At 44.9% G+C, this 26,377-nt stretch overlaps 1 protein-coding gene across 8 annotated transcripts in view; it reads left to right on the top strand.

Moving 5' to 3' along the window:
- Nucleotides 1-26,377, top strand: part of YTHDC2 (YTH N6-methyladenosine RNA binding protein C2) — a 1,174,422-nt gene that overhangs the window by 45,707 nt on the left and 1,102,338 nt on the right. For all 8 annotated transcript variants that reach the window (XM_085632632.1, XM_085632630.1, XM_085632634.1 and 5 more), the window contains exon 2: nt 23,514-23,678. In XM_085632632.1, coding sequence (XP_085488758.1) covers nt 23,519-23,678 — 160 coding nt within the window. In that variant the 5' untranslated portion in view covers nt 23,514-23,518. The remainder of the gene's footprint in view (nt 1-23,513; nt 23,679-26,377) is intronic.

The following is a 26,377-nucleotide window of genomic DNA, read 5'->3' as shown; positions in this document are numbered from 1 at the left end:
TCTGTCAAAGTTCTTTTCTATAGGGAGTGCACATAGAGTGCCACTACCTCTTCCCAGACCTGGAACCCGGCCGTGTACGATAATTTCCAGAACATTTAACCACCGTGACAGGGATGCGATACTCCATACTGCCAGAGTGAGGAGACCTACCATACGAAAACAAGGTGATCAGGTTCTTCCCGCACTTTACTCTTTAAGTGCAACAACAGAGAAAGAGCTTTGACCTGGTGAAAAAGGAGCTACAATCCAGACAGCTGAAATATATGATGCTCTTCCCAACGATACTGAGGCTAATAGCAGTGGGAAAGACCTGGCACTTCACAACTCCAGAAGAGGCATGGGAGTGGTTGGAGGGATAGCACACCACTGGGAAGAAACAGGGCAAAGACTCAAGTTGAGGAACAGGATTTACTAAAAGGAGCGGGGAAACAGCCATCTAACAAGGCCAGCGGGCTACATCATCAAGTCCGATTGGCCCGCTGGTGCAGGATCAGATCCGGAAGGGGGAGTTCGGAACGGCGGTAAGACTGAAACATGCTAGACCCGGGCCTTGGTGGCGCCCCAAAGTGACGCTGGGGACTATTGAGACTCTGGGCTGTATGCAACTGAACTATTTGGCAGAGACTCTCCACTGAGACTCACAGGGGCTACCAACTGAAGTAGGGCTGGGAAGGAAGGGGGCAGAATACTACTTGATTGTTTGCAGGTTCAGCTGGATCGCCCACCCCCTCAATCTATCATCTAGACCTGTTATGTATGTTCGGGGCGCAAGGCACTCTGCGGGTTGGAGAGTTGGAAATTCATTAACCTTAAAAGCAGGGTGGGGGGGTGAGTGTGTATTTGAGTAAGTTTCCTTAGAACTGTACAAAAAGAGTGAGAATAGGCACGTAGTTGTTGGAAGGGCCCATCTGGAGAGGGAGACTCCCACAGTGAACACACATTTTGATGGCGACCCATAGACAATCCCAGTCCTCGATAAAGATATGGTCCTGGAATGTTAATGGCCTAAATGGGAGATTGAAAAGATCGACAGTGTTGCAATGTATTAAACGCCATGCTCCTGATGTTATTCTCATGTAGGAGACACACCTCCGGGGTAATCACTGAAAGGTTCTAGATACGGAAACACTCTGAAGGCACATGTGGGATATACGTGCGGTTCCAGGAGTGTTGGGATTCTGATCAAAAGTGCATGCCCTTTCTGGAATACAATGTGTGGACGGACGACTTTGGGAGATATCCAACAATAAGTGGTATGTGTGAGGGAAACAGACTTAATCTCTGCTCGGTAAAATACCCCAGGGACCAGACAGCCCTCCTGTCTCTTGATGCCAGCATGACTTTCGATAGCGTAGAGTGGAATCATCTGTACCCATTCCTTGAACGATTCGGCCTAGGCTTTAAATTCATTGGGTGGGTTAAGCTTCTTTCTAACCAGCCTTTGGCTAGAGTGAGGGTCAACGCAAAGGTGTCCCGCGCATTCACCCTGCAAAGAGGAACTAGGCTGGGATGCTGACTGTCTCCAATTTTGTTCGCACTAGCCCTGGAGCCGCTAGCGGCGTGGGTGCGGCAAGACCCATTGATCTGGAGTATACTGGTAGGGGAAGAGTGGGAAGACTTAATATCCCACTATGCAGATGATATTTTGCTATATGTGAGGAAACCAAATGAATCAATTGACCGCATCCTACAGATCTTTCGCATATATGGGGGAATATTCAGGTTACTGGATTAACTGGGATACATCACTGTTGTTCCCAGTGGCCGGAAGAACCCCCACCTTGACGTCGAGATGTACTGTGCCCTTGCAGGAGCGAGGTTTTAAGTATCTAGGATCTACATTACTCAGGATCCTGACGAGTTTCATTATCAGAACGTGGGGCCACAGCTCGATAGGTTCATAACTGACACTAAACACTGGCGCACGTTCCCCCTGACGTTGATGGGCCGAGCAGAATTGTTTAAAATGATGGCTCTCCCACGTCTGCTCTACACGCTGCAAAACACACCATATGAGACACCCCTCTCCTTCTTCGGAAGGGTGGACTCAGAGCTCCGGGCGTTACTGTGGTGCGGGGCGGCCCTACATATAGCACTAAGCAAGCTTCAAAGAGGGGTCTTTGAGGGTGGCCTCGCAGTGCCCGACATTCGCAGTTATTATTAGGCCTCACAGCTTGTGAAAGTGAATGGCTGGGTGTTTGAAGACAGGGCGGAGCCAGCGTACAGGGTAGATAGATTGGTAATGGGAACACGAGGCCCACAGGATTTATTATACACGAAACCGGTATATAAGCACCTCCCGGCGCATACCAAAACAGTGGCAAGGTCTTGGAAGGCGGCTACGAAGTACTTGGGATGGGAGAGCAAACTCTTCGGGACGACGCTGCTGTGGGAGGGTGACCTTCTGAAGGAGTATGTAGATTAGAGGGCTTCGCCAAATGGGAATTACTAGGACTTGAAACGTTAGGAGACATTTGGAGAGGAGGAGCATACATCACGTTTGCAGTTTACAAAGGGATAACGAGATGGGGAAAGGGGTATGGCTTAAATACATTCAACTGGGACATGCATTGCGGAAACATCATTGAAGGAGAGACCCTAGAGACTGCCTCACCACTAGAAGACATGATACTGTCCGAGCAGGTACAAGACTACATCCTTGTTTTATAAAAAGATAATTAATAATGCCCCGGACCCCATGGGTGGCCCGCGGTTGGTATGAGAACAGGATGTGGGTACCATGGAAGATGAGCAATGGGTAGAGGTGCTGCAGGGTCCAAGAGAGGGCTAGGTTCCGACTTATACAGCTTAACCCCTTCCCCGCTCATGACGGAACCACTCCGTCATGAGCCACGGTTGCGCTGTGCTCATGACGGAGTGGTTCCGTCATGCTGCGGCCGTTGGCTGCCGCTCCGCCCACGCGGCGCTAATTCCCCGCCTGTGCGGGCGATTAGCGCAGTGGGCGGAGACGTGACGGAACCACTCCGTCATGAGCACAGCTCAACCGTGGCTCGCGACGGAGCGGTTCCGTCACGAGCACAGCGCCACCGCGCTGCCCCCAAACCCCCTCCAGCGCTGCGGCGGAATTCCTGCCGCGGCGAAGGGGTTAAAGTGCTACACAGAGCTATGCATAGGAGCGAGAATATGCAGTGTCATAGGGGCTGTGAGTCTGAGGGGTCTTTCTATCACCTGCTCTGGAAATGCCCGATCCTGCAGGAGTACTGGGTAAAGATAGCTGAGGCAATATCAGAAGTGGCGTGCATGGAAGTCCCACTAGAGCCCAAGTGGTTCCTCTTGATAACGGCGGCAAACAACGATTGACCAAGACATGTAAAACAATGGCTGGTACTGGCCATGGTACTGGTTGCTAAGCGAAATGTGGCAAAGAGATGGGGGGCGCCTGCCACTCCAACAGTGGAGGAATGGGAAAGTGATCTAGACTGGTGCTGGCAAGCGGATTTGACGATTTATAAAAGCAGAGGGTGCCCAAAGGGGAGAAAATTTGGGGAGCATGGCAGACATACCGAGGCCTATAGAAGGGACAGTATGTATTGATTTGTTATCTACAGCAATCTTGCGTACCAATAAAAAGATTTTTTTTTTTTAAATGCCACTTATTGAATTCTTTCAAATTGTTGCTCAAGATGTTGATGCTTTTTGGGAAATTCAATTTCTTTCTAGTGTTAGGAGACTTCAATATGTAGGCTGACAAGCCAATTGATGTACCTCTAGTGATGCCGGTTTCTTTTTTGGATGGTCTCAATTTGTTTTTGAACCCATGCATGTCACAAGGCATGCGCTCAACATTACATTTTATCTTTGATATATTCATGCTAATCCAAGCCATATGCTTAGCTGGGCTCAGAGCAAGGTAACAGCAACATCATTTTCACATGCTTCAAATCTTGGCCTTAGTTCTAACGATATGCTTCAGACTCGGCTGGCGGTTAGCAGCCTGTATTGGGTTGATTTCTGAACCTTCTGACTCAGCAGACCTAAAGACCACTGACCACTGCATGGAGGACAAACTAGATCAGTTTCTATATGTTTTTTTTAACAGTCTTTTTATTAAGCCGTTGCTCAGAATACCAACACAATTGTAAACATATGTCATGACCAATATTGACATGGTAGAAGTACATAATAATTGATAGAGAGAATTAAACAATCCGGAAAGGGACACTTCCATAATGTGAACATAATGCAGTACATATCGTTACATTCACATACGATCCTATTAACCCCTGACGGAGACCTGGCTGAACCCCTCCTCGGCATCCGAAATCGCCATAGCCATCCCGGAAGGCTATAAGATCACCGGTAGGGACTGCAGCAATGGAGTAGGAGGAGGAATCGCCATTGTCCACAGGAACTCTCTCAAAGTCTCAACCAACACCGACGACACCCTCAGCACCGCCGAACACCTGCACTTCCAGATCCACACCGATCCCAACACCACCCTCAGAGGAACCCTCATCTACAGACCCTCCGGACCACGAGCACAGTTCAGCGACTCCATCACTGACCTCGTCAGCACACATGCCCTCGCCTCCACGGACTACATCCTCCTCGGGGGCCTGAACTTCCACCTCGAGAACGACAACGACACCAACTCCTCCACCCTGATCGCCAACCTCGGACTCAGACAACTCGTCACTACACCCTCCCACTCTGCCGGCCACATGCTTGACCCCATCTTCTCCGCCAGCTCCCACGTCTCCTTCAACCACACCACCGAGCTCCACTAGACCGATCACCGCTCATCCACTTCACCTTCTGGAAACCCACCACCGCACCTATCAGATGCCGCGCTGCTGCTGGAGCAAACTCACCGAAGATCAGCTTTCCACCTCCCTCGCCCGGAACCCACCCGCAGATCCGACCGACCCCAACACCGCCGCCCGCAACCTCAAACAGTGGATCAAAGACTGCGCCAACACCCTCGCCCCCCTCAAGAACCCCTCCAACACCCACACTAGCAAGAAATCCAGCTGGTTCACCGTAGACCTCCAGGCCTCCATGCGAACCTGTCAAAAACTAAAAAAAAAACCTGGATCCGTGAACGAACACCGGAAACCTACACCACCCACAAGAACGCCACCCGCAGACACCACCACCTCATCAGATCCGCCAAAAGGACCTCCTTCAAAGACCGGCTAGACAACAACGCACACAACAGCAAAGAGCTCTTCAACATCGTGAACGAACTCTCCAACCCCAGCTCCAACACCAACGACATCCCACCTTTACAAGACCTGTGTTACTCGCTGGCCACCTTCTTTCATCGCAAGATCGCAGACATCCACGACAGCTTTAACACCGTCACCACCCCGGCAACCACTGAGACCCCCGCTCCCACGACCACCACCCGCACCAAACGCCTGATCTCCTGGACCAACATCAACGACGACGACACCATCAAGATCTTGAACACCGTCCACTCCGGATCCCCAGACGACCCCTGCCCACACCACATCTTCAACAAAGCCAGCAGCACCATCGTACCCCATCTCCGGAAAACCATCCACATCTCCTTTGAGGCAGCGACCTTCACGGAGAGCTGGAAGCACGCAGAGATCAACGCCTTCCTCAAGAAACCCAAGGCGGGCACCAAGGACCTCAAGAACTTCCGACCCATCTCCCTGCTCCCGTTCCCGGTGAAGATTATCGAAAAGGCCGTCAACAAACAACTGACCAGCTTTGTCGAGGAGAACAGCATCCTGGACCCGTCCCAGTCCGGGTTCCGCAGCAATCCCAGCACCAAAACTGCCCTCATCGCTGCCACCGATGACATCAGGTTCCTGCTAGACAACGGAGAAACCACGGCCCTCATCCTCCTGGACCTGGCAGCCGCCTTCGACACGGTCTGCCACCGCACACTACGAACATGCCTCCACGACGCCGTCATCCAAGAGAAAGCCCTGGACTGGATCTCCTCCTTCCTCTCCGGCAGAACACAGAGCGTCTGCTTGCCCCCCCCCCCACCCTTCCGCTCCGAAGCCGCCGAGATCATCTGCGGCGTATCCCAAGGCTCATCCCTCAGCCCAACGTTGTTCAACGTCTACATGGCACCACTCGCCCACATCGCACGACGTCACGACCTCAACATCATCTTCTAAGCCGACGACACCCAGCTGATCCTCTTCCCTCACCAAGGACCCCCACACCGCCAAAACCAACCTCCACGAAGGAATGAAGGCCATCGCCGACTGGATGAGAATCAGCCGACTGAAGCTGAACTCAGACAAGACGGAGGTCCTCATCCTTGGATCTACCCCATCGGCCTGGGACGACTCCTGGTGGCCGACTGCACTAGGAACACCCCCAACTCCCACCGACCACGCATGCAACCTAGGGGTCATCCTCGACTCTACCTCTCCATGACGAAGCAGGTCAACACCGTCTCCTCCTCCTGCTTCAACACCCTCCGCATGCTTTGCAGGATTTTCAAGTGGCTCCCCACCGAAACAAGAAGGATGGTCACCCAGGCCCTCGTCAGCAGTAGACTGGACTACTGAAACGCACTCTACGCAGGAGCCCCGGCCAAACTCCTGAAACGGCTTCAACTCATCCAGAACGCCTTTGCACGCCTGATCCTCGACATCCCTCACCGCAGCCACATCACACCCCACCTGAGAGACCTACACTGGCTCCCTGTCAACACGAGGATAGCCTTCAAACTTCTCACCCATGCACAGAAGGCACTCCACAACACCGGACCAACGTACCTCAACAGCCGACTCAGCCTCTACACCCCCACACGCCAGCTCCACTCCGGAGACCTCGCCACCGTACCCCGCATCCGAAGAGTGACCGCCGGCGGCAGAAACCCCATCGGAATCGCCTTGCTGCCTATTGCCCTGAAGTTGGTGAGTCCCCATGTAATTCCTCATAGTGGACAGAGGACATGAGGAGGTCAATACCAGCATTCACTTAGAAACTCAAGTGCAGCCTTTCAAAGGCATCCATATCTCAACGTTTTCCTTTTGGGAAATCTGAAACAGAACAACAAGCGGTGCCAGCTTAGAAGCGTGCACACTTGTGTATCCTCCTGATTTGTTATTTAACTATTGTTGAAGCGGACTCTACTCTCGGTTGTCCCACCGGACCATTTATTTCCACAATATAACCTTAGTCCAAGAGGACCGCCTTAGTTCATCCACTTTCAAAGCTTATTGCTTCAAAGTAACTTTATTCAATGAAAATCCATAGGCAGTCTACATATATATCCACAAAGTATCTTTAATTTCACAAATTTCATTTCATAAATCCAGATTTTCCTTTTGTGCCCTTGTTGTGAATCAAGACCTCTTACCATGATGTGATAACAGAGGCTGACTCATAGGTGTTTCTTGTTGTACTCAGTTAATCTCAACTAACCCCAAATGCTCTCAGTACTAAAAGCTTGGAGTAGTTCATAGGCAGTGTGAGGTAGGGTTATACTGCCACCAGCCTGTTCTCAGAGGGATCCACTGTTGCCAAGCTTCTCTATCCTGCAAGGAGATATCCTTTGGTGATGTGGTTTTGCACATTACGTGGATTGCAGATTCTTTACCCCGTGCCATATTTACAAACTACATTGTGTAGTATCTTTAGTAGTTGCACAATAGTACTACCAACTTACTCCAAAGTGCTATTCAAATACCTTTATCCGGAAGAGTACGTCTCTGTTCCTACTGTGGAGATCTCGGCACATGTAAGCATACGTTTTAGTAGTAAATATTGGAAGTTCAGGGAGGATTGGCTGAAAAATTAGGAATACTACTAAAGCGGAAGGTTAAGCCCAGACAGTATAGTTGTATAGTGTGAAGTAAGACTGGTGTTTCGATGCGTACACAGTAAGTTGTGAACTACCCTCTCCACATTTTAAATCTGTTCAATGCATAGTCTCAAGGTTTTGTTCAGAGTCCCCATTAATCTTTTCTACTCGATGTCACCAGGGAGTGATCGTTTAGTAAAGGATGCCTAAAACATCAAGGTATATCTGAAATATGGCTCTTTACAATGGATGCCCATTGCCTGTTTTCAGAATGGCAAGGATGACAAAGACTGTTAAGATTTTTTACAAGCTTTGGAGTAATGCAGTTAAAAGATGTCATTGAGCATATCTCCACTTCACGCGGACTTTCATGAATGTATCTATGAGACATAGAAGATATCTTTCATCAGAGGTGTCTTACATCGTTCTTCTATTATTTGAGCTGGGCTGTCCCTTGTTATGGTGCCCTGGAATAGTATTCATTCATTGATTATCTGCTCCACCAGTGTGTCCATGTTGGGGACCTTCTCACAGTATCATTTTAGCAGTCTCTTGATGCCCCAGGTATGCTGATTGGGTTAATCGACATCTTAGTGAGTGAGGGATTATGATCTTGTACCTTGCGAGGACTAGATAATTGTCTGTGACACTCAATTCATGGCACACTCCCCATAGTAGAGATGAAGGCCTATTAAAAAAGGCATTTAGGAATTCATAAAAAAGCGCTCCTTTAGGATTTTTTTTTACCTTTGTCAATGGGTCCCAAAATCCTTGAGCATAAGAATAAAATGGGAATATTTAGGGAATATTCATATACACTTAGTACAAATAAAAAGAACTGTGCCTTCCTTGCACTTTTAGTGATTGGGAGTGTGATATTTCATGATCAGTTCACAAAGGCCTGTAAGAGCACTTTGAAGCATACTCGTTGGTACTACTTCCTGTTTTCATAAATGCTTTTGTGAATGAGCGCCATGGTGTTCTGGCTTTCGCGGTTTCAACTTCTTAAGCTTGTTAAAAACGTTTTTTATGAGTTATTGTTTGCTGCCTCAGTTAATAACTATAGGCACTCACCTTTGCTGATTTCCCTGCAATTTCTATTATGGACGATGATTTAGGGCAGTTATCTCAAGGTCTATGAAGAGAGTCCTAGTATAAAGGGGAACAGGCGTTAAGGAAAGGGAAAAAGAGAGGCGGACTCCTGCGGGTTGCTTGATGGAAAACCCAGTCAGGCAGATTATAGCACCACTTTTTTGACCAATATTCAAGGCGGCTGCATGTGCTTGCAAATTCCCATACAAGGGCGTAGAAACTGTTGATTGATTTGCCCTCTTTTTGTTTAGCTTGACACCGCTTGAACTACTCACAAAGTCAAGGTTCAGCTCAAGAATAAAGTGAGCATCCAGTGCTACTTCTACCCTGTCCATAGCACTTTCGCCTCCGGTGTTTGCAACGTTTTGAAACTATTTGAAAATCTTCTTAATGCTGCAAAGCAGTTTTGCTTAAGTCACTGTCCCCCATCTTTGGGTATTTTCCACTTGATGTACACGCTTGTGCTAGTGGCACTGGGGTGTCTGTAATTTGGATCTTCACTAGTGTGCAAGCCTTGCTGACTTGAGAGCGGATGGTTAAAATGTGTGGTCACTGTTGTTTGTGCTGTGTAGGGCCACAGGTGTTATAGGCAAGGTCTACTGTCACACTGTTTCTTTTACGCTATATGTTTGTTTTGTCTTTTTTCTTCATTCTACTGCATTCAGTTCCATCCTTCTTGCTCCCTGCTTTATTTTCATATATATATATATCTTTATGCGTTACCACTTATTTTATTTGGGTACCTGGTGGCATGATAGCAGCTGGCCATAATGGGTGATGTCGCGAAGAAGGTTGTTCATTGGAGGACCATAGTGTCTGAGGGCTCTGCCTCGCCTTGAGTGCACTGAGTGAGTACAATTTCTTTCAAGCCTGTTGTTTTTTTTTGGTGTAGCGTGCGGCAGATGGGATGCAGCGGGTACACATTTTAGTGCAGGGTCTACTTTTGTTGCCTGTGTAATGGCATCCCCAGCTAGGAGAATGTGGGGTCAGGGAATGTTGATGCTCAGGACACACAAGGCAGTCAGTGTGCTGCTTCGAATTGTGCATAAGTGTGAAAGCTCTATTTATTTATATCCAGTGCCACACCTGGTGATGCACTATGTTGGTGCAGAGTGAAGCCCACTGCCATTGCTGTCACCGTCCAAATGGTGCACAGCATCTACCAATTCCCATGGACTTAACTGCATAAATCTGACAGGCACCATCTTGCTGCCTCTTTTTTGCTGCTCAGCAGTCTAGATAAGTGTGGTACTTTTGATTGTATGATATTTGTAGCTTGTATGTCCGAGTTGTATTTCTGCTTGCATTCTTAAATTGTAAAGTCACCTTTTGGCACAGTGATTTTTGCATTTTAGGTTTGATTGTTTACTTAATTATTTAACTGCTGGTTTCAATCCTAGTTTGGTACTTGGTCAACATCACGCTGGGAGCTGGCGGTTGGGTAAATTATGATCTGCGACCGCTCCATTTAAGTGGAGTTTTTCAATCCCACTGATGTACTCTTAGTTGAGGTGACTAGGATTGCAGTCCTTTGTGGAGTAGGAGTTGGGGTGATGGGACTTTGTGCATATGGACTGCAGCAAACAAACATAATCCTCTGACTATACCCAGGTCAGTGAGTTCACGTCCTGCTGTTCTGTGTTGCTTCAGACTCCCCTGGCTATTATGCGGTGACTTGCAGTTCCAATAATGAGAGTGTAAGCGGCCACATGAGGCTAACTCAGCATTTGAGTTCAAGGTTGCACGTTTGTTTTTCCCCATTGGCATCTCGCTCAATAATTGAGCTGGGGTTGCAATAATCAAAATTAAGGTTATCCTTGGAACTGAAGGCAGATACCATCCACATTATATCCACAAATCCCATCCCCACGCTTTCGGCTGGGGTGGCTTCCCCCTAACTTGCTGTTGGGGTTTTGTGCTTACATAATGTGTCTAGCTCACAGTTAAAATGGCAGAATCTGAGTCATTTCATATAAATGAGTATGAAGAGTAATATGAAGGGGAACCTTCTATTTTCTACTTGGGGAATGGGCTGGTGGAAGCCCTGGATAATTCTGTCCAGGCTTCAGTGAACCAGACCTTGACTGTTGCTCTCAAACCTTTCACATGCCAGATGAAATGCTATATACTGCTCCAGGAAGATGACGAAACCACTCCTCTCCAGCTACGGTGCCCTCAGAGAATAACCCTTGTAAAGATAAAGGTGACTAAAGCCATAATCTCATTCTGAGTTGTTGAAGAAATGATCAAAGTCCTATTTGCCAGAACGGGGTTAGTGTGCTCTGATTGCTACGCAGGCCTGCTCAGATCAAGGTCCTCTGTGGGGATGTTAATGCCAATGATGATTCAGATCACCATTCAGATTTCTATTGCGAATCTGCTCATTCCTAAACAGGGGAATTGTAAAAGGGGTATATAAGATAAGCCATCTGGTAATATACTTTAGGGACCGACTTGCTTACTTACATTTTATTCACACTATATTATTCATCCTAGATTATCATATTTGGTCCCAAAGCCAGCGGTGCCGGATTTTGTTCAAGCCAAACTCAGTAAGAGTTTTGAAAAGGACGTGTACAATTGCCTTCAGGCGGAATGGTGTAGACCAGACCTTCCTAGAAAAGTAGCTGAAAGACTTCATTAATGACATTGTTTTTCTAAGGATCTGAAAAAGGATATTGATCAGTCCTGAAAAGCAAGCCAGGACAAATTACTGCATTAGTCAGGACCCTTGACCAAACATCTGGGACTAGTGTATGAGGTTAAGGAATCAGGTATGGCCATCAATCCAGATGTTTTAGTGGAATGGGCCCAACGGGCCATATGTCTACTGGGCTATGTGAAGTGCAAGTTTCTGCAAAGCGTCAGCAAACTACTCTAATGTGCATTGATCCCAAGTTAACTAATTTAGCCACGGCTGAGGCAGGACTGTTGGCCATAGGTATGCTCTTCCTGACCCCTTTGTTAAATATGTTGGAAGTTCAACATGACTTTCACAGCACTCATTATGACTTGATTAGCCCTAGAAAAAGGTTTTCAACCTGGCGTTTTTGGGAAGGCCGGCCGATGGAGGGAACATTTGCCAAGTCATCCGTTTCTCCAAAGTCCCCAGTGAGTTTTTCCCTCACACAGAAGAGGATGCAGGTAAGATGTCTCCAAAGGAGATACATTCTTTCCCTTTAGAACCAAGTGTGCTGCAACAGTTTCAAAACAGGTGGATATAGATGAGCGGCCGCAGGAGGTTCAAGATCTGAATTTGCAGGTAACCATTTTTTTATTTCTCAAGTGATTATGGAGTGCAAAGTGAGACATTTTGTGCACAGTTGACAGCTGTTGAAGCAGGACGCAAGGGTTTTAGAGACAATTCAGTATTTCTAAATTTAATTTTATGCTATCCCAGTCCAACAGGTTGCTCCCAGACGACCACGTTTTTCCTGTCAAGAGCAGACTTTTATGGACTCAGAAACCCATCAATTATTGAATAGAAAGGCAATATGCCTCTCTCAACTTCACCCTCGGGGTTTCTGCAGCAACATTTTCTTGGTGGGGGAGGTTACAGGTTAGTACGAAACCTACAGTAGTTCAATGGCTGGATTTTCCACAGATGTTTCAAGATGGAAGGTATCCGTCTTTTAAGAGATTTGCTCAAGGAACAAGATTGAATGGTCAGGTTAGATCTCAAAGATGCATATCTAACCAGTCCCATATCTCCACCATACTGGCTGTTACTTCAGTTCCAACAGTGAACTCAGTAGTTACAGTTTATGGTTCTCCTGTTTGAACTCTCATCAACCCATTGGTGTTTCACCAAGCTGATGAAACCAGTGGTTGAGCTTCTCAGAGCAAAAGGGCCTGACCGGTAGTCTATTTAAGACGGCTTGATTATCTTGGTACACAAATGGAACAAATGAATGTTGCATCTGTCTTGGGCAATTCATTTGTTATAGGAACTAGACTTTGTGATAAACACTACAAAATCTGTACTGATTCCAACGTAGTGTACAGATTTCAGGTAAACTCCATGAAGGATCAGTTGCAGCTTCTGATGCAGAAGATGAAGTACATCAAGAGAGAGTTGAGATTAGCTTTGAGCAAACAGACTTTGTCATTGAAACTTCTAGCAAGAACTGTCGGTCTGTTGCCATCCAGAATACAGGTGATTTTTCTGAGGCCACTACATTACAGGGTAGTGCAGCGACTAAAGATATAACATCTTCGCAAGGGTCTGTTGCATGTACATCAAATAAGGTTGTCGGAAGCAGCAACAGAGCTGTCTTGGCTGAAGAATCTGAAGGCCTGGAAAGGAAGAACCAGATTATGATGTCAACCAGAGGTCGTTGTCAAATCAGAAACTAGCAAATGGGACTTGGGAGCAAATGTGGCTCAGTCTCCACAGCTTGCAGAGGCTGAATTGACCCTTTATTTCAATTGCTTGGAAGTCCTATAGGATTAATTTGCCATCAAGACTCTCGCGGAGGAGAAGGTGAACTGTTGTATTCTACTGCAGATGGACAATATATTTGCAGTTCATTACATCAACAAGTTAGTGGAAATGAAGTCAAGGATGTTAACAGAGATAACCAAAGTCTACTGGCATTTCTGTCTGCAGCACCCACTACTTGTGATAGCAGAATACATTCCCGGACAACGGCATGTCTTAGTGGACTGGAAATCTAGCTACCTAGCGATTGGAAGCTGTATGGTCAGGTGTTTCAGTCTCTGAATCAGATAAGGGGTCTGTTCACTGTGGACCTGTGTCAATCCAGGTTGAACAGACAACTGGAGGTTTTCTTCAGTGGGAGTCCGAACCGGCAGTGGCGGTTCGTCCATTGGGGCACTGCCCTTCTATTGGCCCAGGGCCCATTGATCGTTCTACTTCTTCTAATAAAAAATAACGTGGAATTAGTCAGTGAACCGCGAGTTATTAATAATAACTCGCGGCTCACTGCCGCTAATTCCACCGGGCCACGCCCACTTGGTGACGGTGACTGACAGACTACTGTTGTGTTGTTGTGAGCGCAGCAGCAATAGTGCGCATGTTCGGTTTTGGGCTGGTCATTTTTACGACCAGCCCGAACATGCGCACTAGCCTTCCCCTAGGAGAGCGAGGGCTGCTTCATGCAGCAGCCCCCGGATGTATGATGATACATTGCAAACTGGAACAACGCAAGCAATTACCACGCTGTTGTTACATCGTAAAAGGCATTAAATCGCACGCATTTACTGCGCATGCTGTTGACAGGCAATTATAGTGTCTCTGCTGTTTTGTATCATTACAACGCAGTTCACCAAATCGCCTCCTGTTACATCGCTTTTTTTTCCCCTGAGTTTATTAACTCCCTGGGCCGTGATGTTTGTAACCCTGGTTTAGGGTTGGGTAGTGTAAGTGTAACACACTACTGACGGCACTCTGATCCAGAACTGATAAGTAACCCCATGACCCCTCAGCCTGTCCTCACCTTTTAGCTACATGCAGCCCCTGCGCCACATATTCTTAATGTGCCCACTCCTCTGAGTTTGCAGCGCCTTGGGGCGATTCATTTCAAAGCTGCAGAGCGCGTGTATTCACTCACTCAACGCATGCGGTGCTAAAGCAGTATGTGGAGTGTTTGGGCCCACTTTACCCATGGGGGGGATCGAGTTGTAAATAAAATATGTGCCCATGGGGTCTGGCTGTCTACAAAGAATGTTTTTGTTTTCACAAGTACATGCTGCTCACCAAGCGCTCCGGTGTGTCTTCAATACCTGTATGTCAAGCGATGTACACAGGATTTCAACCCTTTTAACAGTTTTTCAAATTTCTTATCAGCAAACATTCAGACACTCCCGGCGCACAGGCAGACATTCCCTGCTCTGCTGCACTCGCTTCAACTTCATGATGCTTCTGTCTTCTGTTAAGTTAGTTTTGTTTCTAGCGCCAAGATGCCCTCCTGGACGAACGTTACATTTTCATAAATATGTTATACCCCTTGCACTCACAGTACAGACCCGATAGTCTCAGAGGTGGAAACCCCCAGTACAGGCTCAGACATTCTTGGGTCACCTGCAGACACCCAGTAGCATAGCGCAAATTGATGCCTCCTCGAACCTTCCCACAAAATGTAAAGAGGCCACCGAGCCTCCCTTGTATGATAGCTGCCAGGTATTGTCACCCCCCTGAAAGTTTGGGAGGCTCTAAAGGGTTGCCCCGTGCACCTCAGGAACTGTAGGGGACCCGGCTTACACACCTTCAGGCACCCCCAGTACATATTATTACATTCCTAGGTAAGCTGCTGGCACTCCCAGCTCAGATGCAGACACTCTGAGGTCATACATGGATACTCTCAGCTCTGCTGCGGACACGCCTTGCTCTGGTGCACACACTCACTGCCAGGTTAGATGAAGACACCTGGGCTCTGACGCACACGATTGCTATTATGTCATGTTCCGTGGAGCAGATCTTCTGTGGAACAGCACGCATATGTCATAAAGCACGCATCTGTCATCTTCCCGTCATAAAGCACGCATCTGTCACCTGTCATCTTCCGTGGCTTTATATGTCATGTTCTGTGGCACGTATCTTCCATCTTTCATCTTACGTGGCAGCACTTGTTATATGCACTGTCATATTATCTGTCATATGCTTCTTGTCAACTTCCGTGGCAAAGCAAGCATCTGTCATCTGTGAAGCATCTGTCATCTGTAAACTTCTGTGGCATTTAATGTATGTATTTTATGTTCCGCGGAGCAGCACTTGTTGACAGCATGGCTATTGTCATGCGTCATCTTATCTGTCATCCAGCAGCACTTGTTTGGAGCAGCACTTGTTGTCAGCATGGCTATTGTCATCTGCCATCTTATCTGTCACCCAGCAGCACTTGTTTGGAGCAGCACTTGTTGTCAGCATGGCTATTGTCATGCGTCATCTTATCTGTCATCCAGCAGCACTTTTTTGGAGCAGCACTTGTTGTCAGCATGGCTATTGTCATCTGCCATCTTATCTGTCATCCAGCAGCACTTGTTTGGTGCAGCACTTGTTGTCAGCATGGCTATTGTCATGCGTCATCTTATCTGTCATCCAGCAGCACTTGTTTGGAGCAGCACTTGTTGTCAGCATGACTATTGTCATCTGCCATCTTATCTGTCATGTCATCTGTCATCTTATCTGTCATCCAGCAGCACTTGTTTGGAGCAGCACTTGTTGTCAGCATGGCTATTGTCATGCGTCATCTTATCTGTCATCCAGCAGCACTTGTTTGGAGCAGCACTTGTTGTCAGCATGACTATTGTCATCTGCCATCTTATCTGTCATGTCATCTGTCATCTTATCTGTCATCCAGCAGCACTTGTTTGGAGCAGCACACGTTGTAATTGCTAGCGATGTAAATGTCAATGCGCAGTTGTAGCATGCGTTGTAAAAGCATGCGATGTAAAGACTCCTGCGATGTGAAAGTTGCGTTGCTATGGCACCGCGTGAAATGACCGTCGTTGTAATGGGTGTTCCCCCAGCCCCCGGTCTCCTAATGGGCGGGGAGTATCCTTGCTCTAGCCAATCCTGGCGCTGCTAATGCAGCATCTGGATTGGCTGAGAGTGAGACACCGCTCAGTCTGAGGCTAGTCTGAGGCTCAGACTGGCACATTACTGTCATTGAGTGGTGCGCGTGGGTGGCACTGCATTAGCCACCTCTCTGGCTGCACTTCATGGATCGGAAGAAATAAAAATATACACACAAAAAGTCAACAGTGGTCGCCTGTACATTTTTTTTATTTTGCATGGTTTCATTAAGTGTAAAACAAACACGGCGCCTGCAGAGCATTCTGCATTAAGTAGAATGCACATACAATAAGTGTGAATGTATGTAGTGTGCGTTGTTTATTTATTTTTAAACTAATTTGGAAATTCGCTGTGAAAACTATACACTTATTATTTCTTTGTGTTAGATATCTCATCAATCGGGAGGGGACAGTCAGGAAAATTGCACAGCTCTGCCGCACTTGGTGAAGCGTATTAAAATGGGTAAAGCCCCTGGCCCCAACAAAATCCCCGGTGATTTGCTAAAGCATGATATAGAAATTTGGGGACCTTATATTAATTTTTTATGCAATTCTATAGTGGCTGGGACACCAATTCCCGAATCCTGGAAAGGGGCTGAAATTGTTACAATTTTTAAGAAAGGGGATCGTTATGACCCAGCCAACTACCGCCCTATAAGTTTAATAGATCTTTTACAAAAAAATTTTGCCAGGCACATTTTAAACAGACTTTTAATATGGATAGAGGGGGCACAGATTTTGTCTAAATACCAAGCAGGATTTAGGTTAAAAACCAGCACGGTTGATCAGGTATTTAGATTTATGTGCATTTGCTGGAAATATATTAATATAAGGAAGGGTAGTTTGTATGTAGCATTTATCGACCTAAGGGCCGCTTTTGACCTTGTACCCCGCAAACTATTATGGTCCACTCTTAAAGATATGGCAGTTCCTAGTGAGTTACTTAAGGAAATAATTAGACTCCACACAGGTAATTATGCTAGAGTTAGATGGGGTAAGGGAGGAGAAATTTCAAAGGCTATCCCTGTGGGTCGGGGTGTACGGCAAGGTTGTGTGTTGGCGCCCACACTCTTTTCTTTATATGTTAACAACATACCCACCTTCTTAAGAGATTGCAAACATGACTCCCCGAAACTAGGAGATGAGGTGATCACCGCATTACTTTTTGCTGATGACACAATCCTCATCTCTCAAACCCCACAGGGCCTACAAAACCTTGTAAATACTTTTAATAATTACTGTTTGGAGAAGGGGTTAGAAATAAATTCATCCAAAACAAAATATATGTCCATAAACCCTCAGAAATCTTTTAGAAAGAATTTGGCCTTAAATAATCAAAAATTGGAGTATGTGGAGAGTGTTAACTATCTGGGTATCACGCTGGATAGTATGCCTTATTGGAAGGGGCAATTGGAAAAAAGCAAACTAATTCTGAAACAAAATCTATTGCCTATTCTTAAGGTGCATGGCAGCAGTCAATCTAAAGCAATTACGCCGGCACTAGAATTATTTAAAGCTAAGGCTCAATCGGCAGCATTATATGGCGCTGAGGTATGGGGCTATTCCTGCAATAACACTTTCAAGAAGGAAGAAAATATCTTCATACGCAGGTTACTCAAAATACCAACAAGAACCCCGATAATCCCAGTGTTTATGGATATCAATCTTAAAAGGACTGATCATCAAGCCACATTAAGGCCATTACTTTACTGGGTTAGATTATGGACAACCCCTGAGCTGAGTGACTATAAGAATGGATTGATGGAAATAATTAGGATTGACGAGTACAAAAATATTACATGGCTAAAACATATCTCAGTGGCTCTTAAGGCTTGGGTTCTCCCATTTTTGGGAAAATCCTCAGAATATGTCACCATCTTCAAAAAAACTTTTGAAATCTGCTTATTGGGTACATATTAAGAATGAAGTATCTTCTAGTTCCTTACTAGGTAAATTGACGCAGAGATTTCTGTCCATCAAGGATACCCCTGTATTTGAAAGATTTATGGATGAGATAAGACCCCCCTCTAGCAAAAACGTTATATTTACAATTTAGATATGGGGTCCTGCAGATTTCTGCAAATACTAGTAGCTGGAGGGACAATGATGATAGAGGTTTGTGCACCCTTTGTTCCCAGGAAGCAAAAGAAGATGATGCCCATCTACTGTTTTTTTGCCCAGTTTATAAAAAACCAAGGGACCCATGGATTAAACCCTTATGCAAAAACATGGGGTTTAGGTTTTTTAAAGAGGCAGAACGCACATTTAAGTTAAATACTTTGCAACCTATAGTGTTCAGCATAAGTAGATTCCTATTTAATGTGTACCTTATAAGGAAACAGGCTGTAAACTGTAAAACTTACAGGCTGGTTATACCATTTCCTAGCTTGATCAGACACTATGAACTTTATCTGTTCCCCCTTTTTATATATATTTTAAGAATTATTTTAAAATATTATCTGGCTTTTTTAATTAATTTATAATGTTTTTAGCATAGCTGGGATAGAACTTATTGTGGTTTGATCTTCACATGTATTATTTGGAACTTGGATTGTGTATTGTACATGTCATTTTTATATCTATGTAAGTTGCTTTTATGACAAAATAAGTCGAAATAAAGCTTGAAATTGAATTGAATTGAAGCGTATGGCCAATCACTGTGGCTTATGTGAAGCCATGCAGACAGTCATTGGCTATTTCGTTCTGGTGACGTGACGACGTGACGTCGTCGCAGCAGACCGTCACCGCGCCACACAACACCTCGTGTTAGTACCTACTGCTCGTGGCTCGTCCGCTCCTGGTGTACTTCGGGTCGGATCATTCACACCTCGCTCTCAGCCTTGGTTGGTCCGTTCAAAAGATCCCCTGATCGCTGATCATCGCTGAGATTGAGAGTCAGATTATCATAGTAAAAAAGTAAGAATCCGTAAATGCGCAACGTCTGTAAATGCGTAATTGCACGTTTGGCCTATATGATGTGTTTCATTAATGTGGCACACATTTGAAAGTGGGGGTGGACAGGGAAGTACAAGGCGCTGCCTCAACCAGAAGGGATTTGGCTAGTGGATGTCATGGTGCGTATGACACAGACATTTACCATTTTACGGGACGCCAGCTGGGAGTCATGGGCAGCGGGCGCATGGGCGGCGGTGGGAACGCGAGGGCGGGAAGCGAAGCCAGGGATGACAAGAGAGGGGTCCGTCTAAGTCATAGGTGACTGGCTGGTTAGGTTTCGTATGTTCAGGACAACTGCATCTGTCTGCGAGTATAACGTTGTGACGGCACCACTTCTCTCCCACTGAGTGGAGGCAGGACTCCTATAAAGTAGTTATGCAGCTCTTCGGAGTTTTACCTCATTGACAAAAACCGTACATAGTTATCCCTTGCAGGTGGTACAGATGTATTAAGAAGGGTGTTTAGTCCACGAGCTGTCACAAAGATGTGTGCCCTTCATAGATGGAAAACTCTCAGTTTTATGTATTGTGTGTGTGAGAGTGGGGTGCAGAAGGGGGGTGTGGAACACCCCCAAATGTTTATTACTGGTCAGTAAACTCCTAGTGGATTGCCCGCCACCTTTATTCTTGAACCCTGGGGCTGCATGTTACTCAGTGGGTAGCTGAAAGACAAGGCCTCAGTAATAACCGCTGGGGAAGTGAAAGAAGAAGGGACTTGTATCTCAATGGGCGCGAGGTGAAAACTGAATAGGTAGTTGATGTCTCCATTGTGCGATGATGTACCCAAGATTGAGGCATCCCTGAGAAGTGACAGACACTGGTTCAAAATGTGAATTTCTATCATAAAATATGGATGAGATTATGCAAAACGTCACATGTATAATTGAGAGGCCACTTGAGGCCTGTCTGAATCATGGCTGCTCATAGCTGAACATGAATCATGAGTCTAAAGACCTGTTTACACTTACTATTTGTGAAAGCTTGCTCTGATGTAGGGAGCAGGGGTGACTAACTGTCAAATCTAGGTGGAGTTAAAGAGTATGAAGAGGGTAGCCCTTTTTGGACCAACTGTTTTGAGCTCATCCATTGTGTTTTCGATAGAAGAATCGTTCCCATGAGTGTGGAGGAAACCGGACCGAGTGTCAACCAAGAATTCATGGGTCTTTATGTAATCGTTAAATTCCCTGAAAGCTGCCCTTTTTAGTCGGCTTACATAAGATGTGTACATTATCAATCAGGTTGAAGTTGTATGAGTTCCCGGATCAAGCCTAGGCTTCTTCAGATGAGGTTTGTTTTTGGAGGTATTCAGACCATCTGAGAAGATTCATCTTCAAATAAGAAGTTGAGCGTGGTTTGCGCTGAAAAGATGTGAGAGACTGGCTATAAGCATCTTGAATACTGGCAGTGGGGTTGGGTCAGATAGTGCTCCTGAAGTCAGCTGGGTGAAGACTTGCCCATAAATAATAATATGTGAGTAATGGAGTGGTGTGGATGATTGTTATGGAAGAGGGGTTACCACTGTTGCTCTGAGTGTTGTCCAGCCTGGCAATTTAAGGCCTAAAACATGTTTATGCCTCAACACTGTTTGATGTATTTTTTTATTACATTTGAAACCGGTGAATAGTAGTCTAACAATGCAAAATGGCATGCAAGATTTCTGCTGCATTATTCCTTTGCTTCTGTATATGTGGCGGATAATAACATGGCATTCATTTAACCATTACTCGACACCTGGTGACTGGTCGTATTTTCTGTCAAAAGACTGTTTGCAGTTGATGTTAGCAAACCCACTGCAATGTGTGCCAGTGTAAGCAGATTATCCTTAATTGTATTTGTGTATGCATTTTGGAGGCGGCAACATTTTCTTCAGGTCTGAATAAGATAGATTCCTGCTGGCTGTTTTGTATTTCATCATAAAGCCTGTGAGGAGGTCGCTACCCATTGAGTGGCACTGGCCCATGAAGTTGCTGGCATGCTGTGCAGTGTTTTCATCTCGCTAGTGGCAGTTATGTTCCTGATAAATTCTCTTTATTAATGTAATAACTGCACTTTCACAATTGCTTTATTAACCTTCCTGCTTTCTCAAATTTGCTTGAAAATTCACCATTTGTCCACTCTTTTAAAAAAAAAATTCTCGGGGGGGAGAACACCCCCAAACTTCCCTTAGGTTGTGCGGGCTCACTCGCTACGCTTGCTCGCTACAGTGCAGTATGTCAATCATTTTACGCGCTCACCACTTTCAAATGAACTGGAGTCTTCATTATGCGTTTCTCTATTCATAATGATTCCGAGAATCACAGCACAAGTGAGGAAACGGGAAGCCGAATTGATTTTTGTGACTTCGATTTTGCGGAATGACCTTGGTTCCCAGTCCTACCAGACATGTCTTGGAATCTTCCAATCAAGCTCTTGGTCTTTAAGGACATTTTGTGAGACCTGATAGGGCTACCATATCAACTGATTCTGACGGCCCAGTTGAGACTCAGGGCATGGAAGGTTTCAGGAAACATTAGCAAGTGCCTGGAATTTCGCAGCAAGCCGTGTTCTACATTCATCAGGCATGGTCTTTCAATATTCTTCAGCCTGGAGAGGATGGGTATGCTGGTGCAACGAACCAAGTGTGGTCCTTTGAAGGCAGACATGCACCTGTGGGTGAATTGTTTGTCACAGTTGGCCACAAAAGGTCTGGCTTACAAATAATTTCAGGTCTCCTATTTTGGCAGGACATGTCCCAGTAGACAGTAAATGTGTGGTTAAGCATCTTTTAGTGTGTAAGCTAATGAGGGGAATTAGATTGTCTAATCCTGGTAAACCCAAACATTCTACCTTATAGGACTTTAGTGTGCTACTGAGATTCTTAGAGAGAGATGGCTAGACAATTTTGAATTATTTATGGAGCAGTTGTCCACAAAGTCGACTATGTTGTTATGTCTAATTTTCTGCAGAAGTGTATCCAATATCCAAGCTCTGGAATTAACAGGTAGGGTTTTATCTACGGAAGGAGTTTTATTTTGTATTTCTAAACACACAAGGACACACTAGATGTATTTCATACGAGGCATCTTCTAATAGTTCTAAATGATGTATGGTGCAATGTTTAAAAGCATATGAGGCTTGAACTAGAAATGTAGACAGGAGTCTACCGGGCAATTAATTATTGCTGTTCAGAAACTTACAGACCAGTGACTTCCGCAACCATGTCCAGGTGGGTAAAATTGCTTTTGTCTGATACTGAGATTAAGGGTTCCAAATCTGGCATATTTAGCAAGAGGCACCTTGACTTCGAAAGCCTATATTTGGGGGTCTAGGCTAGAAGACCTCATGAGGGCTGCTGATTGATCAACTGATTCTACATTAAAGACCATTTATTTTAAGTATGTTGTATATTTTGCTTCTGTTGAACTATCATAGTCTTAGCCTCCGGTACTGCTATGGAATAAAAAATGTCTAGCTATTATTCTATTATATTACGGACATGGTGGCGAGGATTATCCCACCCAGTGATGATGGACTTTATTTACACATGATATAGTGATATGTTTATATTAAATGTATTTGTTTGCCATTCTTATTATAATTATTAAACTACATGGAGTAGTAGTAACTTTCTGTTACAGAAAATAAGCAGAAGCATGAATGAATATGGAAGAGGTATGCAGGAATTCCTGGAAAGACTAGGACCCTGTGGAATCAGTTTTTTGGCTTTAGCTGTTCTAGGGTTTCAATGAAGCACAATTGGTGTTCGTGAAGAGCGCGATGCTGAGCTCAGTCTGAGGCATTATGTTCTGTGGAGCTGTTAGTTTTATCTTAAATGGAGTGTAATCAAATGGTTTTGCAAAGAAGGAGGCAATAGAATTGTGTCTGCCGATTTTTGGTGGGTTAAGTCAGTGGAGGCTGGTTGCTGGATCTGTGACATGTTTGGAGTTCTGATAGGAGATGTAGTTTGTATTTGAAACTGTTTTCATTGCCTGCCGTGTTTCAGAGGAAAGAAAAGAGAAGCATAATCCTTACCCCTGTTTCCTTAATAGTGTACGGTGCAAGTGTTATTCACAGAACGAAGTTTATTGGTTCATGGCGTGAATATCATCTTGGCAACAAATGATTTAGTTAAATCATTATAGTTTGTAATTTGCATGACCAAGGTTAATTTGCATTGCTTCTTCTCTCCTATGTAGGCATAATGTCACGGCCTACTAGCCTGTCTCCGAGAATGAACAGTGTCCTGTCCGGTCCCTCGGGTTCTGGGAAGGCTAGGGGACTAAAGGACATCAGGGTTGATGAAGAAGTTAAAATTGCTGTAAACATTGCCTTAGAGAGATTTCGATACAGTGATCAAAAAGGTAAGTTTTACTTGTTCCCATGAAACTTATTTCTAAACTGCTCATGACACCAAAAGGTTTGTGCCAATGTAATAATATTTGTTGTGATGAGAGCCTGGGTAAATTGTAATGTATCGCTGCTTCATTTATACATATTTACTATGAATATCATATGTATATAATCCTGCCTTTGAAATACAACTCTTTCTTTATGTACAGCCTTGAGAAAGCCGCACGCCAGTGCGCCAACTAAGGGGTGAAATGTGTGTTGGGTGGTCCGTTTTGCTTTGTATTTAGCATATATATTGAGACAAGAAACGACAGTAAATAAATTCAGGCATCCGGATTGCATAATTGAAGCAGTAAGGAAATAATTTACCTTGTAAATTAAGTGCTCGGTCTTTCTCTTCTCCGTTGGATTCCAAAGCCTTGAATCACCGGATTCCGATTTAGTTCCACAATAAATATTACTCTGAAACTACAAAAAATACAGTTGGAGATCAAGAGACAGAATCTTTAACAAACAATCAATTTCTTTTGAATTCATTCCGATTCTTATCAGAACAAACAATGCGCAGCTGGGCTCCCAACACACTACTTCTGTAGACTACACTGCATCAAACCTGGACTTGGATCGACACAACTGCTCTCCTTTCCAGATTCTCGGTTGTGAGTATGAGCAACCAGGCGTGGCACCGCTTTATACTGAGAGCTACCAAAAATGGCTGCAATGCAATGAATGCTGGGACTTTTAAGTCCTAGCATCCGTAAGTTGTTTAGTAGCATACCGTTTTCTGGAACAAAGCAACCAATACCTTTCTCCAGATGCGGTTTAGAAATGTTTCAAACCACAGGCACCCTTTCTCCCTGATGGAAGGGTTTTTATTGCACAAGAAAAGGTCTGTTCAATGATTGGGGTGAAATCCTTGGCAATCAACTGCAATTAAATACTAGTGACATTAAGATGAAGATTCCCTACCTTATTCTTCTTTCCAGGTCTTTTAGCAGGACTGGATTTCTATGGATGTTGTTTATGAAAGGTCATTATTAATTTGGGGGTGTGTATGCTTTTGAGGATCACAAGTACCAAAAACAACCTATTTTCTGTTTTTGAGTCCTACACATCATTATACAACAGAGGAAAGCCACACCTGATTGCCAGGTGTATATGTTCCCTGTTGTCCTTTCTTGTCTGCTTGTTCTCTGTAACACAGTTTGGCCTTAATTTTTTTTAAAAGAAGGGAGTAGATGTGGTCCGTGGTGTCATTATTATTGTCTTTGGAATGACGAGAGCTACAACCTTCCACTATCTGCACTTTACTAAAATGTGTGATCCTCAGGTTTTGATGTGATGTCTGCCTTTGTTAATGTTAATGTCCTGAGGGATTCCCCAAGATAATTAACCCTTTCACCTCTGTAAGATATGTAGCATGACCATCTGGTGCCCACATGTTATCACAGGATCTGCTGAAGAAAGCTATCTCTGTAGAGGTGCAGTCCAGTTGTACTGGCAGTGTTTAACACCCCTCAACAGTCTGAATTTGATTGAAGTGACATGAGTAGGGATGACCTTGATTCGTGGTCATGGCTGGCGGGTGTGGTTAATGGGGTAAACACCAGGAGAAGATTCTGCCTATGATTTAACCAAAAATTATTAATCCTGTATTGGAATCTAACCGGGCTACAGTCTGTTAACCCTAAGATCTGCTCTTCACAATCCTGAATTGTATTGTATTGTAATTGCATTTATATAGCGCTTACTACTCCTGACGAGGAGTCGAAGCGCTTTTTCGGCGAGCAGCACGCTACTCCGTAACCCAAGAAGGATTACTGTTGAACTGGTGAAATATGAAAGTAATTTAAGTGGTGAATAGGTTAGTCAGTTATGTGGATTCAGAAGGATAGCGGAGGTATAAAAAAGGGAAAAAGGTTTGCATTTATATAGGGCTTGTTACCCCTGATGGGGTGTTGAAGCGCTTTTTTGGCCGAGTAGCACGCTACTCCGGAACCCATAAAGGATTAGTGATGAATTAGTATAGTGAAATATGAAAGTAATTTTAGTGCTGGATGATATGCTAGTTGCTATTTGGATTGAGAAGGGTAGCAGAGGGACAGAGGTATATATATATATATATATATATATATATATCGCTTGTTACCTCTGATGCGGTGTTAAAGCGCTTTTTCAGCGAGTAGCACGCTACCCCGGAACCCATAAAGGATTAGTGGTAAATTAGTATAGTGAAATATGGAAGTAATTTGAGTGGTGGATACAAGTCAGTTATTTGGATTGAGAAGGTTATCGGATGGATAGAAGAGGGAAAAAGGGTTGCATTTATATGGTGCTTGCTACCCCTAATGAGGTGTTGAAGCACTTTTTTCGGCGAGTAGCACGCTACTCGGAACCCATAAAGGATTAGTGGTGAATTAGTATAGTGACATATGAAATTTGATAAGTGGGCACGTTAGTCTGTTATTTTGATTGAATTGAAAAGGATAGTGGAGGGATAGAAGAGTGAAGGATTTAGATTTTTGGTTTAGACTTCTTAGCAGTAGTGGGAGGCTTGGGATGAATAAAAAGGGATGTGGAGGGGAAGAGTCAGAGGGAAGAGTTTAGAAAGGCTTGTTTTGAGGGATCGGTATACTAAAAAGAGGTGTCAGATGGTGCAAGGAGGGGTAGAGTCGGAGAGAGTCTAGAAAGGGCTGTTTTGGGGGTCATA

This window comes from Triturus cristatus, chromosome 2_1, assembly GCF_964204655.1.
Source record: "Triturus cristatus chromosome 2_1, aTriCri1.1, whole genome shotgun sequence".
Taxonomy (NCBI): Eukaryota; Metazoa; Chordata; class Amphibia; order Caudata; family Salamandridae; genus Triturus; species Triturus cristatus.
The sequence above is the reverse complement of the archived record's forward strand: the minus strand, read 5'-3'. Positions and strand labels throughout refer to the sequence as shown.